Genomic DNA, 16,578 nt, shown 5'->3' on the forward strand with positions numbered 1-16,578 from the left:
CCAACTATTCAAACATAATTTCACAATATTTTAATACAAAATTGATACAATTAAAATTTTAAGAACCATAGTCACATAGAGCTTTTGAAATGAGACCAATTTGATTCAAAATTTAAAAAATTCAAATAAAATTCACAAAATTAAAATTTAATAGAGCAAAATAACGCAAAACATAAATAATACGTAGTCATTGACTTCATCTATATGACAAGTTAATTGGCAACTTTTTTGTATTCTTAAAACATAAATAATACGTAGTCAATTAGGCCTAATGTAAAACTGGAACCACTAGGAAGCCCACACCAAGATTCTCGTCAGCTATATACATAAACAAATAAAAAGTCATATTTTTTATATATTTATTTTCCATATAGCACATGCACTAGTTCGGCTTTCATTTTAATCTTGACTTTGTATGCCAAGTCCATAGTATTTCTTTATTTAATTCTTTGTACCTTATGTGAATCCTATGAAAATTCTCATTTTAAATATGAATTATTTATTTTTAAAAATACAATCATTATTTTTTTTAATGATAAACGCAACAAATTAAATAAGTTATAATTATCAAATTAACTTAATTTTTTATATAGATGAAATATCCGAAATGTTTAACAAAATAAACAATATAAATTATTAAAATAAAACTCATGATGAATCCAATACGCCCAAACAGAACCTACAATCTAGATTATGAACTATAGGAAATCCTCAAATTTCAACAAAGGAAAACAGTTGGCAACGCGGCTCCCACTCTCTCCTTGGGAAATTCCATCTTCATTGTCTCTTTCATTTATATATATGTATATATGTATAATGTTACTTCAAACTCTGCCGATTCAATTTGATTGTGAGTACCATATTTTGTTTGTTTGTTTGTTTGTTTGTGTTTAATCTATGTGACAATGCTTGAGGTCACCTAATTTACGAAAACTTCTAACAATTTATAGCATTAAAGCTAATTTATCATTCACGTTCGACACTAATTCTTTTGTGTGTTCGTCTAACTGTTATTGTTCATCTTTCACAGAAAGAGAGAGGAAGAACATAATTAAACGCGAAAATGGTGTCATTTGTGAGAATCTTCGGTAATTAGTATATATTTATCGAATTCCTTAGTAATTTAATCCATTTTGATGTTGTATATGGAGTGCTAACATGTTGGTTTGTCTTGTTATCTTTCATCGATCCTATGATAGTTCTGATGTGGGCTGACTTACTAGCCGGGTACACCATGTGGATGATGATGCTATACTTAACAAATGTTTGGAAGCTCAACTTCACTCATGCTGCTGCAATTATCAATGTGTTTTGCGGATTGACGGCAACTATGCTCTTGCCTATGCAATTCCTCGTTGATGCCTTCTTGGGTAACTACTGGATGCTTCTCATCTCCAGTTTTGCCTATAGTGCAGTGAGTTTCTCCTCTTCTTCCCAACTCCCCAAACTGTCGTGCTTTTTTTCAAAGTCTAATCAAAATAGAGTAGAGGCGATCAACGCATGACAATTCTTCTTAAGTGTGACCGTATACAGGAGCTCCATCACTGAGGAGCTAAACAAGAGGGGCCTACCTAAATGGTCCTATAAATGAGGGGTTTGCAAACTTCGCAGGGTATCCACAGACCGTCCTTGGCTATGAATTATGGATACTCTAAAAATATTGTCATATTCATACCGAGTGTTTACCGGGTATTGATACTTGTACCGATAGGACTGTATGTGTACTAGGTACTCAAAATATATACTGGATACTTTTTATATATTTTTTGACAGTTGGGTACTCCATAAATACTTAATGGGTACATCAGGTGTACACCAAGTTATAGGACATTGATGGAGATGCATTTAATTTATTAGATAGTTCTTATTTATTTAAAATTGCAAATCATTTACTTGATGTGCCAGCGATGAAAGATACATTATTCAATGCTGAAGCTGATGGAAGTGAAAACTAAAATTTCAAGTTTTTAAATTTTGCTTAGCTTACTTTTGGAATGAAACTTTGTTTTATAATTTTTCCTATTTAATGACATTAAAATAGTTTATACACTTTGCTTTAGTATTGGTATTGTTGAATTATGATTTTTTTCTTTTTGGTTTTGTAATTTCTCTTTTTAGTTTTGGTATTGAACTTTGATTTGCAAATTGAATTTCAAACTATAAATTATAAAAAATAAAAAATTTATTGACGTCCGTATTTTATTATTTTTTTTAAGTTTTACCGTATCGACATACTGTATCGTTCCCATACCAATATCTGTATCCGCACCCATGCTTCATAAGTCCTTGGAGACAAACTAAATCATAGCTTGAGCCCAACCCTACCGAGGGCATAGTGGAAAGAGCAATACTAGGTATCATGAAAAAACTTTCATGAAAATGATCATGAAAGATTTATGACCCTTGGATTACACTTAAAATAAAGCACCACACACTAATCAAGGTAATCCAAGAGTCATAATTCTTTCATGATCATTTTCATGAAAATTTTTTCATGATCCCTAACTTTTCTCTAGTGGAAATGAATCTTTGCACTCTAAAAATTGTCTGTGAGATTTGAACTTGTAACCTCATATTCATTAAAATATATTTGTGAGTAAGCCTATTCTCCAAATCACATGATAGTACATCTCTTCCAAATCATGGTTACAAAAATTTTAAATCACAAGACTTGAATATAAGATTTTTTTGTTTTTAGATAGGGAATATAAGACTCCTTGAAACCAAACTTATTATCACCGTGTTATATCAACCAAACACTTAAATTACTCCTTATTGATTGTCATGGGCTATGCTAGCAATTCTATAAGATTTGTCTTCTCAGACGCAAACTTCTCTGTGTGCAGGGTTTGGGATTCCTAACAATGTCAACCCCTCCGGTCCTCGCCAAGGCCACAGGCACTTGCAGTCTATACGAGCCCGAATGCATTGGCGAGGGACAGAAAATACTCTTCTACACAGCACTAGCTCTAATAGCTCTGGGACTCTCGGGTCACTTAATTTCACTACGCGCTTTCATAGCCGAGCAATTCTCAGAAGATGAACTCGACAACTTCACTGCGCGCACGTTCATCACCATGTTTGTGGGCACATACATCGCAGTCCTTGTCCCTGTAGGTGCTGTCATTGCGATTACATATATAAGGTTATGGTCGATTCGGTTTGGCATACCGGCCATTTGCACAATGGTGGCTACACTGGTATTCTTGAGTGGTTCGGGTTCGTACAATTGTGTTAAGCCGCAGGGTAGCTCGCTCACCATTGTGTTTAGAGTGCTTGTGGCTGCAACCTCCAAGATGTTTTGTAAGTGCCCAAAGGAGGCTGATCGGCTCTATGAAACAAGGGGTGTTGATGATGTTGATTTGTTGCCTCACTCACGTCACCTAAGGTATCTCTGAACTTGATCAAATTAGAAGATTCAACCATGATATTTCGAACATAAAGTTCCCCACCGGTCTGACTTTGGTGATTCAAGTTATTCATTCTATTGGCTCTCTTGGCATAAATCATCTCTGAAAAAAATTAGAATGATTGGATAATTTTTTCATTGATATGTAAAATTGATGATAAAAATGGAGGAAATATGATGTTGCTCCCCAAAATTATCACTTAAAAATTAATTCAGCTCATATTTTTTTTAATAATATCAATTTTATACCTAAACTATTTGATTTTAAATTAATTTTACCTCAACCATTAGCTGTCTTTTATAATCAAACGGAACTACACACATAATACTAAAATTTCATTTGAAATTTCATTTTATCCCAAACTATCTCTAAAATATTAATTAAACCCATAAACTTTATTTTATTCAAGAGTCTAACTGATATTTTGAAAATAGTTTGGGGATAAAATGAAATTTCAAATAAAATGTCGGTGCCACATCAGCAATTTATGTTTGACTATAGGCGGCAATTGATGGTGGGGATAAAATTGATTCAAAATCAAATAGTTTAAGTATTAAATTGATATTAATAAAAGAACAGGGGTCTAATTGATTTTTGAATAGTTTGAGGGGGGAAATGATATTTTCTTATAATACATATTGTTTGAGGATCAAATTAACAAATTAAAAATTTTGAAGGCAAAAGTCACATAAAATGCATATTTTAGAAATTATATGTTTATTTTGGGGTAAATTACATCGATAATCTTTGCAATTTGCCCTTATATTATTTTGGTCCATGTCATTTAAATTAGTTTAATTTTAACTATTAATTTTAAATTTTGGATCAATTTGATCCAATTGATAACTTTTGTCTATAAAAACATGACACATGCCGCTTATATGCAGATTTTCTATTAAAAAAATTAAAAAAAAAAAACTAAAATTGTAATCAATTGAATCAAACCAAAACACAATCATAAATTCAAAATCAAATCAGGCTAATTGAAATTACAAATATCAAAATGATACAAGGACCAAAGTCCAAAGAAAATCGATATAATTTGGCCAAATTATTTTATTATTATGGTTCCGTCAACAATTTAGACAATATGTTTGAAAGTGAACTAATTTTACTTAAATTAATCCATTTTTGAAATGCAGGTGTCTAGACAAGGCTGCAATTATATTACCAGCAAAGCCTCTAGAAGAACAACAGAAAAGCAGATGGAAACTCAGCAGAGTTACAGAGGTAGAAGAAACCAAACTCACCATTCGAATGATCCCTTTATGCACCACTTTCATTTTCTGCGGCGTTGTCTCTGCCATTGGCAACACATACTTCATCGAGCAAGCAAACCACATGACCCACAAGCTCGGCAAACTCTCAATCCCCATCGTAATCCTTCTCTGGTTCTACGACCAAGGCAAACAACAATTCGCCAAATTATACTACAAGCTTGCCGTCAAGCTAGGCGGGTCAGGGGCGCGACACTATGCTCCTCTCATTGGTGTTGCTGTGTCGATGGTTTTTGCAATTCTATGTTGCATTATTGCTGCTAAAGTGGAAACAAAAAGGCTAAATGTGGTGAGGACTCATGGGTTGGTTGACAAACCCGAGGAGAGGATTCCGATGAGCGTGTTTTGGTTGCTTCCACAGTTCGTACTCATCGGTGCCCTTGATGGGATTCTTGAAAACAGTGTTGGAGCCATCTTGTTCGATCAGGTTGGTTAGAATTTCAAGTTTATTTCAAAATAAAAATCCATCAAACACAGAGTGACTGCATGCCTCTGTCAATAAGTGTTACGTGTTTTTATATGGATTTAGCTCCCCTGCATGTTCACTATAAGTCCTCCTTCTTCTTTTTTCTTTTTTCTTTTTTCTTTTTATAATTTATTATTTAAATAAATAATTTGTCATGCCCTCAATTTTTGACAGGTTGGGCCATCGATGAGGACTTATGCGGCCCATTTTGGTGTCGGTGTGATGGGGTTGGGGTATATAGGGAGTGTTCTATCAGTGTATGTAGCGGGGAAGGTGAGTGAAAGAGGAGGAAAACAGAGTTGGTTTCAAGACACATTGAACCATAGTCGGCTTGATAAGTATTATTGGACACTAGCTTGGTTGACTGCTGTGAATCTTGGTTTGTACATTGTGGTGGCACTTTTTTACAGTTTTAGAGAATCAGAATTGGAAGATGAGGATGCTCCAAACTACGATCCAACTTCTGGACCTTTTGAGGACAATGCTCGATGTTGTTGCTGTTAGGTGGCACGGAATTCTCTGTTCTCAAAATTTATTTGGTGATATATATTGTTGTTTTATGTTAATTATTATCATATTTGGAGTGTGAAAATTACTTAATGGGAGTCTTACATAGTTTATATGATGTTGTCAAAGAATTATGTTCTATCTAACACTAATAGTTGAATAATGGACATTACAATAATGTGTGATCAAGCACATATGTAGAGTGGAATAATGGGCATTCATATTAAATTAATAATTTAAATTGTTGATTTTTAGATTTTATGCAAAGATCATTAAGGCTCCGTCTGATTAGAAGAAGAAGAAGAAGAAAAAAAAAATTAAAAAATTAAAAAAAAAATATTGTAGAAAGTGAATGTCACGACCCCAAACCGCCCCTAGTAGTTTGGTGCCGTGATGGCCAGTAATCCGTAATTACCGAAGGCCAACTTTTCAAAACTTAACACAATCAGAGTATGAGTATAGGGGGCTCACAAATGCGGAAGCAATAAATCAATTACAAGTGGTCCATAAGAGCTGTGCGTAGATCAAAAGCAATGCCAAACATTTCCAATTAACTCACAACTTGAATACAACAAGGTAAGATACATGTTACATCTTGATCAAAAGGCTTCTCGAGCCGACATATACAAAATACAACTAATACAAGTCAAGAAGCATGATTTTCAAGATTTGCCGATATGCAAAGCAGGGCATCGCCGACGTAAATACAAAAGCAAAGCCGACATATACACGAATCCAAAACAAGCATCCAAAACGATCTAGGCGTCGCCGCCGTCCTGCTCATCACCTACATATATATAGAGGGGTGAGTACAAAACTCAGTGAATGGTACCAATAATAAAGGTTTTGCATGAATATAGCCGAGGTTCTTCAAAACGAAACCCATCAAACTTTAACAAGGTGAGGGATGAACCGTATTCATCAATCAGGTGTTACAAGTAACCAAAGATGTTCACTGACATAGGCAAAACAAGGGATGAACCGTATTCATCATTCAAGTATCATAACATCGGCGAAACAAGGGATGAACCGTATTCATCATTCAAGTATTATAACATCGGCGAAACAAGGGATGAACCGTATTCATCATTCAAGTATTATAACATCAGCGAAGCAAGGGATGAACCGTATTCATCATTCAAGTATCATAGGCTGTACGATCCGTAATCGTTTGGTCAAAAGTATTGCGAAAGTTTAGAGTCCTCCAGCACAAGGGACTTGTGTTACTTAGGCCCGTAGCCCGATTTAACAAGGACCGTATCCTTTACACATAGTACTGCGAAAGTTTAGAGTCCTCCAGCACAAGGGACTTTCCGAGGTTAACAATCAAACAAGGCCATTTATTCATGCTTAGCAAATACCACGTCAAAACAAACAAAACAAGATTTATCAAAAGCAGGTGTAACATAGCTTTATTAGAAATACCACTCACCTAGTTCTTCAGGTGTAGACTCAAGCAAATATCAAGGACCTACAATCACATGGCAAGTCACATTCTCAAAGCAAGCTCTATATATACATGCAAATGATCTCGGCATTCTTGCCAGATCCAAGTCAAAGACCAAACAGAACAAGCTGGGAGCTTAATCACTGCTCCCGTTTCTCGAAAACACACTGGGTACCATCCAGGACTAAGCCGAGGTTCCGCTAAACGAAGTCAGGAAGAACTTGGGTTTTCCTTTGAAGAATATGAAGAACATGATCATTTGAAAGATGGATGCAAAAATCACGACTCGTTACAAAATCTGAGTTTTCATGCCAAGAGTTCAGAACATATGGACCTGGGTACCCATTCAAGAAAATCATGCAAGAACAAACACAAAACATGGTTTTCGTTCCAAACTTTTCGATCAAAAAGAGACCTTTTTCAAGAACACATGGAAAACCGTTTTCTCTTTCCAAAACTAACTTCAAAACGATGCATGACATGCAAAACAAATCCGATCATGCAATGCAGCTAGATATTCAGCAAGAACAATCAAAGGGGATCAAGATTCTAACCTCAAAACTCGGATCTAACGGTTCAAGTCACAAAGATCAAGCTTGGAAGACTACTCTCACTCAAGAATTCTTCTTCCTCCTCTCTAGAGCTTCTCTCTCTAAAACAAAGATTTGAGACAAGAAATGATTTGTTTCTAGATCTGCCGGCTGCCTTAACAATCAACTCGGACACGTGGCATTATCGGGTTGGTTCAGCTCCAAAAGGTGATTGATGGACAAGACAAGTCTCTGACAAAGCTTATGCAGCAAGCTCGGGTAAGACACATCGGCAAAGAGATGACATCGGCTCAAATCAAGGATCCAGCAACTGGATAGAAAAACATCGGCTAGGGAGGACGACACTTGACTAAGCTGTGCCACACCTTGGCCGTGGTGTGCCACATCTCGGCCTAGGCCATACCTGCCTGCGAACAAGGTTCTAGTGCAAAACATCTCGGCAAAGAATGCCCGAGGTGAAGATGGGGTTGAACAAGATCTCAAAACAGGTCTAAGTACAAAGGTTCAAAGGCGGACTAGGCTCAAGGTGACCTCGGCCACGCACACACTAAGCAAAGAACAAAATCATGCAAACAACTTAAGCAAATCAAGGCAAGATAAGACCTTCAAATTAACATAACGAGTACGACCATGCAAGAATGTATGCTAGTATGTCAAGAGTAAGGTGAGGGTTGTTACAGTGAAAGTAAAAGAAAATAAATATAAAATAAAATATATTTTCTTACAGACATTTGATTAAGATAAAAATTTTGTAAGAAAAAGATAGAAAAAATTATTAGTTTAGTTATAGATAACTCACACAAAGTACCGGCCCTAGCCTAAGGCTATTAAGTCCTACGCCTTAGGCCCCAAAAAATTGGCCCAAAATAGGGCTTCCAAATTTAGTAAGGTGTTATAGGTCCAAATTATTTTTGTTGTTTTAGAGCCAATTTAAAGGGATTCAAAACATTCTGATGTAACCCAAGGGGTTGTGGCATTGTGGTAAGGCCTTGGGGTTTAAGCCCCAAGGCCACAAGTTCAATTCGCCCCTTGGGCCAATCTCCTAGGTGAAGCACTGTTGGTTAGGAGGTTGGACCTCAAGGATGCCTAATCAGCTACTTGGTGTGGGTTTAATGCTCCCCCGCTGTGCGAGTCCTGACTTAATCGAAGCTTGCCTTGGGAGGTCGGGACAAGCTTCCAAGTTGTAGTCTCTTACTCGGAATGAACAACAGGACACCCTGGTGATCTCCTCATGGGGCGTTGCCTTGGACCTGCGGGAGGGTGGGAGGATTTCCCTGTAACAAAAAAAAAAAAAAAAATCTGATGAGCTCATATTTATTTATAAATGTGGTTTGGCGCAATTAAAATTAAAATATATACAAAAAATGTTGATGGCCCAATGAGAAGGAATCCACCACAAAAAAAAAAAAAAAAAGGCCCAGGGAGAAGAACAATACATACATCACATACAATGAGTTGTTGTCAATCTCTCTCTCTCTCTCTCTCTCTCTCTCTCTCTCTCTCTCTCTCACATAGTAAGTCCTCTCTCTCTCTCACTATCAAATTTCATTAAATAAATTTGCCTTAATTTTTTTTCTACCTTCTTTCTTTATCAGATTTTAGTATAATAACAAATTTGGCCTAATTTTTTTTTACCTTCTATTATCTATCAGATTTTAGTAGAATAAATAATTTTGCCCTAAGATTTGAACAATTTCCAATATATGAAGAAAATTTTGGATTTTTGTTTGATTTGAAGAAGTTAAATTCTACCAATGATGAGTGCTTGAAGACTATTGTGCTAATCTTGAAGAATTTTTGAAACATGATGAACTTATGGATGTTGATGGGAGAGATTTATTTTCTGAGTTGAAAGTCTTTAAAAGTTTTGCCAAAAGAAATCAATAGGCCAATTGAAGTGATAAATTAGTTGAAATTGATTGATGGTCGTTTTTCAAATGACTGGATTGTGTATATAATATTGTTGATTATTCTAGTTACCGTTGCTTTTGGAGAAATAAGTTTTTCAAAGTTGAAATTGATTAAATCCTACCTTTGATCAACAATGTCACAAGAAAGATTGAATGAATTAGTTATATTGTCTATTGAAAAGGATTTAGTAGATAAATTAGATTACACAAACTTAATTAGTGATTTTGCTGCTAAAAATACAAGAAGAGTAGTATTAAAGTGATAATTGGTTTAATTGTAAACTGGATATTACTAAACTATAAAGTAACAAAACCAGTTTTTAATGTTTTTGAGTCATTGTATTGATTTCTTCCTATCTTAAGGCCACGTTTGGCAAGTGGCTTTTTTAGCCAAAAAGTCAAAAAGTTACTAAGAAAGCCAAAAAGCCAACAACCTATACAAAAAAGTCAAAGATTTCATTTTCTCTCTACTTTTTGCACATCTTTTCGTAAAAAGTCAAAAAGTCATCCTAAACATACTAATTTTTTTACATCATATTTTAGCCAAAAAGTCAAAAAGTTACTAAAAAAGTCTGTTCCCAAACGAGGCCTTAATATATGAAAGTAATTTTAGTTTATAATTTTAATGATCATATGTGTAAATAACCTTAAATAAAAAATTTGTTGATAATTATCATTTTATGCATAAATTTTTTTATTAATACATATATATATATATATATATATATATATATATATATATATATAAGAGGGGCTCCATTTTCATAGGTCGCCTTAAGCCTCGCAAATCTTCGGGCTGGCTTTGCTCACACATTCAATTTTTCTTGTGTTTTTTTGCAAGAAATAAAAAATTAGTTACAATGCTAATATGGGTTGTACAAGAAAATTAGTTTTCTTATACTTTCTATCACTTTCAAGCTAAAGCAAACTCACAAAAGTTAAATTTTTCTCTTTCTTTCACTTTCTACCTATTTCATTCTAAACAAACTGAACCTAAGAGAAAACAATTAAATTAATCCTTTAATAATAGCAATTTTATTTAATTATATTTGTTTGTAAAGCAATGGAAGACGAGTATAACTTTAAAAACATTCCATCCATATTTTTAAAGACTATTTTAATAAAATTATGTGACTACTAATCAAACTGATCAACAAAATAAAACTTACGATAAACCACAAGAGATGACTGCACAAAAAAAATTCAAACCATGAAAAAGAGTTGCTTCTTGTAGCCAAACGTGTGGGCCAAATGAATTCAATGGTGTTTCTTTATGCTATTTGCATATAAACAAGAGTGCTGTATGAATTATTTTCGACCTTTTAATTTTTAGTTTTTTTTATTACAATAATAACCTCAAATAAAATTACTATAAAGGACATTATTAATTTTGGAACATCACACTCACAATTAAACCTACACACCCACTACATGATGAATTAGGGTTTATGAGAGCACCCACCTCCATCATCACACATTCATCTTTCCAAAATCCCATAATAAAAACATGCCCACCCTCAAAACCTTGAAAACCCTTTGGCGGCAATATTCCGGCGTTAATGGTGGCAGCCATTTGATTACCTAAACTTCTTCGGTAATGACAATGAGTGGAAGTTTTTCTAGTAACCACAACTTTATAAAACGAGAGAAGTACAACAATAAAAGCTTAGAGGAGGTTCATAACATTAATGTTGTTATTAGCTCAGAAGAGATTGACCTTGTAAGGGTAAGTTTCCTAAAAAAATGGAAGAAACATTAAAATTTGTTCATCATTTTTTTGGGACTGAACTTCCAAACATATGATCAAAATTCGGGAACACAAGCTCGAACATTGTTTATTTGTTCGAGAATCGGTAACTGAACATTTATTATTCGAACCTCCCAAAAGTTTTCATTTTTCCAAGTTCAAAAATACAGGCCCGAATATTACTAATTTGTTCGGGAACACATTCCCGAACATAGCTTATTTTGCTCAAGAATGCAGGTTCGAACATGGCAATTTGTTAACAATTTGAATGGTTAAAATTCTTAAAACTTCCTAAGTACCAACCACAAATTAGCAATAGTAGACAAGAGAGAGAGAGAGAGAGAGAGAGAGAGAGAGAAAGGAAGAGGCAGATAAACACATCGGAGATCTAGCTTTCTGGACATAATCGAATGTATGTGTGTTTGTGTGTGTGTGTGTGTGTGTGTGAGAGAGAGAGAGAGAGAGCATACCAGAGTCACCGAGTTACACTTCTTCTTCTTGTTCTTGTTCGTGGGTTTGAAAAGGATAAGGTTTTGTTAGGGTTTTTTTGGAACATAATTTTTTTTTTTTGGGTATGAGGGTGTTCATTCAATTGGGTGGAATGTTTAAGGATAATTTTGGTATTATTTGGGGAGTCGAAAGAAATTTTTAGGGTTTCAAAAATTATAAATAGGGATCCAATGAAATAGGGGGTCCTGTAGACGTCCCCCGAACGCCCCGGGAGGGTGAGTCTCGTTCTGTCCATTTGGGGTTACTACAGTTCGGACCCTCAAGTTGTCACGGTTCTTAATCTTGAACCAAAGAGTCCAAATCTGGCAAATCGTTTTGAGAAAAACAGATTTTGGAAGAAGTGCCAAACATGGACTGCTTTGCCAAATACAGAGTCGCCACCTAAATATTTTATTTTTGGGGGAATTTAGGAAACCCTGACTTGGTGCCGAAGGCCACATGTCCGTCATCACCGGAGTTGTCTCGGCTCGGGAGCTAGGGTACGATTGGGGAAGGTCAGCTATGAGCACCCCCTCTCGCCCGGTCCGAAGACCGGCCTCTACTAATTATGATATCCGTTTTTGAAAACTTTATGTGTTCTTATTCCAATTATTATCCTAGAATTACTATGTTATGCGCACAGCAAACAAGTATAGACTAGATTGCCTAATTTGGAAATAAACATTGCATATCCGTTTGTTTTGGAAAGCGTTTTGGAATTTTCTACTCGCAAGTATGCTAAAACACGGATTTTAATGAGTTTTTCCAATTCAAACAATCCACCCTTCACCCACAGGCATTCAAACAGTTTTATCTCATATAAGCACTTAGCCACATGGCAAGCATACTGTCATGGCAACACTCACACGCATGCGGGATGCTAAAGCATAACTACTTACATTGTACTCTGTGCCAAAACAGTAAACTAGTTAGCAAATATGCATGTCCTAGTTTATGTTAAAATGACTAATGCATCGCATGCAAAAATGTAATTGGAATAGGCTCGGTTAACCTAAATATGGCATATGAGATGTAACCAATTGATTCATGTATTCAATTTAGAATTTTGTAAATACGAATGCAGTTAGCATGATGTACCGAGCCTAATGCATGCAATACGAATGCATGAATGCACGCATGCATAGCATAAGGTATGCTAATTTCAAAAATGCCCTAGTCTACCATCATAAGCAGGTAAATAAAAGGGAAGAAAGAAGTGGGGATTGGAAGACATACACACACTAACCCACACTTATTACATCATTGCCCTCACTCGGAGGGTCCAAATAAATATTACAGTCCCAAATAATAAACAAATAAAATTATTACAAAATTCCTAATTAATTAAAAAAAGAAAGAATGTAAAAGAAAGAAGAGGGCGGCCGCAGCCTCTGCCTCGGGATGCGCGAATGATGCGTGCTCGAAACCCGGCTCGCCTGAAAAAAACCGTACCATGTCTCTGCCACCTCTGTTTACACTGCCCTATCTTTCTGAAAATCGCCAAAACCCTAGGACAGGTTCCTTGAATGTTGCAGAGTACCACCGGCTTAACAGAATTCCCACCGGCAGTCTAGGATTTCCACCGGCACTGTTTTGATTTATCGGCCATTCGAAGATTGCCGGCCAGCACTGAATTCTGTCGGTCAGCCGAAACTTCCTGCAGAAGACAGTTTTGACAGCAAACAGAGAACAGACAGTGCATGGCATGGGGTTTTCAGGCATATGTGAGCATGGTCATGCTTCCTATCATGTTTTGAACTCAAGGAAGTATGACCTTCGATCCTCGAGCCATCAATGGTGCATGATAGCCCAAGGGATCAAATTTGCCACTTAATATCAAGATGCATGCAACATACAAATGAGATCCAAAGCCTTATCATGTCGAAGTCAAAGGCCTCGACGACCGAGAGTTAAGGCGTGTTTCATCACTTGTAGTATGAACACTCCTTAACACTCACACTTGGTTTGACACCCCAAACCAAGCAATGCAATGCATGTTATGCCAAACATGGTTCAAATGCAACATGATACCAATTGTTCAAGTCATGGCAAATGTTATGGAACTATCATGACAAATATGCAATGCTAAGCATGCAAGGTGCAAATGTGATGCAAACATGGGCCAATTTGCCATAAAGTTAGCATGGGACTACACATTAATGAAACAATTATGCAACAAACATGAGACAAGCATGCAAGAGAGCCTTAAATGATACAGGGGCAGACCTTCACCCACCTCAAAACAGTGGCAAAAGGTGTCCAAAAAGTGGACCAATGCTCATGCCAACAAGCAAACCAAAGGTCCTAAGGTTAAGGCACAAAAAGAGGAATTTTACTCCCACCAACATGACCACTCATGGCATGACCAAGACAAGTAAAAACAGAATTTTTCCAGGCAAAAATAGGACTCCAAACCCTCCTAATATGGCAGCTAAGATGGCCCCCAAAGAGGTGTATGCACCAAGGCTCAAATGTAGGCATAAAAGGGCACACCCTCAAGGCACAAAAGGAACGATGAATGCAAGCATGCTAGCATGATTTGGGGACTGAAATAACATGGTAAACAACTTCAACTCATTAAAGTAGACCAACTAAGGCATGCTTGTGACTCATATACTTGAGGGCTCACAAGCCAAAATGCATAGCAACCATATCAAACATGTCAAACATGACCAAATGGATAACCAACAAACTTTAAGCATGGAAAAATAGTGTTAACATCTTCATGGAACCAAGCCAACACATGCAAGAATTAAGGCCCAAACACAAGATACTATTCTAGTCCAAATGGGGGAGTATGAAGCAAGTATACTAAGCATGCAAAGGGCCATAGATCCGGCCAAAAACAGAGATCCCATATGACCCAAAAGTATCCAAAAAGTTCTGAAATAAGGCAAAAGAACAAGCAAGCATGCATGTTACCCTTTTGGGCCAAAACTCAAAGAAACTAGACAATGAAGGGAGAGGGGTGTCCCTCCCCTATGCAAGACTTCAAACCATCTCCCTTACCACTAAAAATACACTGATTTTCAGTGGTGAAGAGATCAAAACATTGAAGTAAACAAGGCCTTACCAAAGAGGCAACAAAAGGGGCCAAACAAGGCCTAATAAGGTGAGTTTGCACTCAAAACACAAAGCAACCTTAATGAAAGTTCTAAAGCATGAAAATATAAGCCTTTTTTATGTTATACACAAACGCTAAATCAACAAGCAAGATAGGTAAAAGACTATTGCAAGTTTGGGGAATATAAAGTAAGATGCTCACCCTTGAAAAACCTTTGAAGAACAAATGGTCCAGCCCTCTTCTTTTGGTCAAAATCAGTCCAAAAACTCAAGAATCAACCCCCCAAGTCCCTCAATCTCGGAGCTAGGTGTAATAGTGTGTGTAATGGTGCAAAAGTAAGGTAAAAACACACTTTTGGGCCAAAAATCACACAGAAATGAGGAGAGAGAGGGAGATATAGAGATAGGATGTATCTATATCTCTAAGCTCTGGTTTTTGGTTCCAAGTTTCTAACCTAAATCAAAGAGGAGAGCCTTCCTCTTATAGGACTCCCTATTGCAAAGCTTATACAACAAGCTTGGTTAGAGGGAGATCCCTCCATACACGTGTATGGAGGGAGGCAGAGTTGGTGCCAGCTATCACAGCTGGCACAAAATATCTCCATAAACTAGATGAACAGTGGTCGGCTGCCCAAAAATGTCATTTCGACAAAAAAGAGTGCCGACCGGCAACAAACTATGCCGACCGGCAACAAATAGTGCCGATGGCAGCAAAAACCAGCCGGTGGCCTCTAGCCGTTGCCGGTGGTGTGTGGGGATGTCTCACAAGGCATTCCCTGCCCCTCCAAGGCAAAACACAAGTGTTTGGTGCAAAACCAGACACTAAACGGTCGAGTTCGGAGATCCTGAGGCAGGGCGCGCGAGCCGAGACCTCCGGGAACTCCAAACGAACACAAACATGGATAATCACCGAGTGTTCGAGTGGTGACGTCCAAGTCTTGAGGACGGTCAAAAATGGGGTGTCTACAGGTCCAAATTAATTCTTGGGGTGCTAATAGCACTACTCATAAAGAAACAAACAAAAGACTAAAAAGAATGAAAGTAAATGCAGCTGATGGGGAGGCTTCTTTGAAATCATTTAGAAGACGAGAGAGAGTTTATTTGAAGTTGGTTGGCTGCTCAGAAGAATGCCATTCAATTATATACTACATGCAGTGATATTCACATATGCTGTGTCTCTCTCCTCCAAGAATATTCACAAAATCTTTTATTTATTAATTTTTTTGAGAGGGGAGTAATAAGTGTATCCAAAGTTTTACTTTAGTCTCGGTAAATGCAGTCTCCTGTCTCACACATACCAGTCTTTCGTCCTATACATACCGAGGAGGAAAAACTTCTCTCTCTCTCAAATTAGTGTGCTCGGTTATTTGTGAAGGTTAGGCTATATTACTATTGATTGGCTACTGAATTTAAACATATCACTATGAGAATTCTTTCTAGTTCTTGACTCTGCATATGCACTTGAAAAGCTCTATTTATTTTCTTTGTTTTTCAAATTGCACACTAGTTCTTTTGGAATTTTACTTATGGACTTCCCTTGAACTGTTCTTATTCTTCTTCTAAACCTACTTTTGCCGAAAGTGAGAGTGAAAAAGACAACGCATAAATGGCAACCTTTGTAAGGATTACAGGTAATTAACCTGGTCTTTGACTTCTAGTTCTAGATCTGTTAGCACCAAAACTTGGAATCCTCTGTCAACAGAGGCATGAG

General features: G+C 36.6%; 1 protein-coding gene across 1 annotated transcript; it reads left to right on the top strand.

The window, feature by feature from the left end:
- Positions 1-674: 674 nt before the first annotated feature.
- Positions 675-5,868, top strand: LOC114267512 (protein NRT1/ PTR FAMILY 5.5). The gene is made up of 6 exons (XM_028208555.2): positions 675-850; positions 1,031-1,088; positions 1,200-1,414; positions 2,847-3,388; positions 4,553-5,114; positions 5,328-5,868. The coding sequence occupies exons 2-6, from the start codon at positions 1,064-1,066 to the stop codon at positions 5,655-5,657; spliced, it is 1,674 nt and encodes a 557-aa protein (XP_028064356.2). The 5' UTR covers positions 675-850; positions 1,031-1,063; the 3' UTR covers positions 5,658-5,868.
- Positions 5,869-16,578: the final 10,710 nt, after the last annotated feature.

Source organism: Camellia sinensis, chromosome 10 (genome assembly GCF_055761805.1).
Source record: "Camellia sinensis isolate YWXY chromosome 10, ASM5576180v1, whole genome shotgun sequence".
NCBI lineage: Eukaryota > Viridiplantae > Streptophyta > Magnoliopsida > Ericales > Theaceae > Camellia > Camellia sinensis.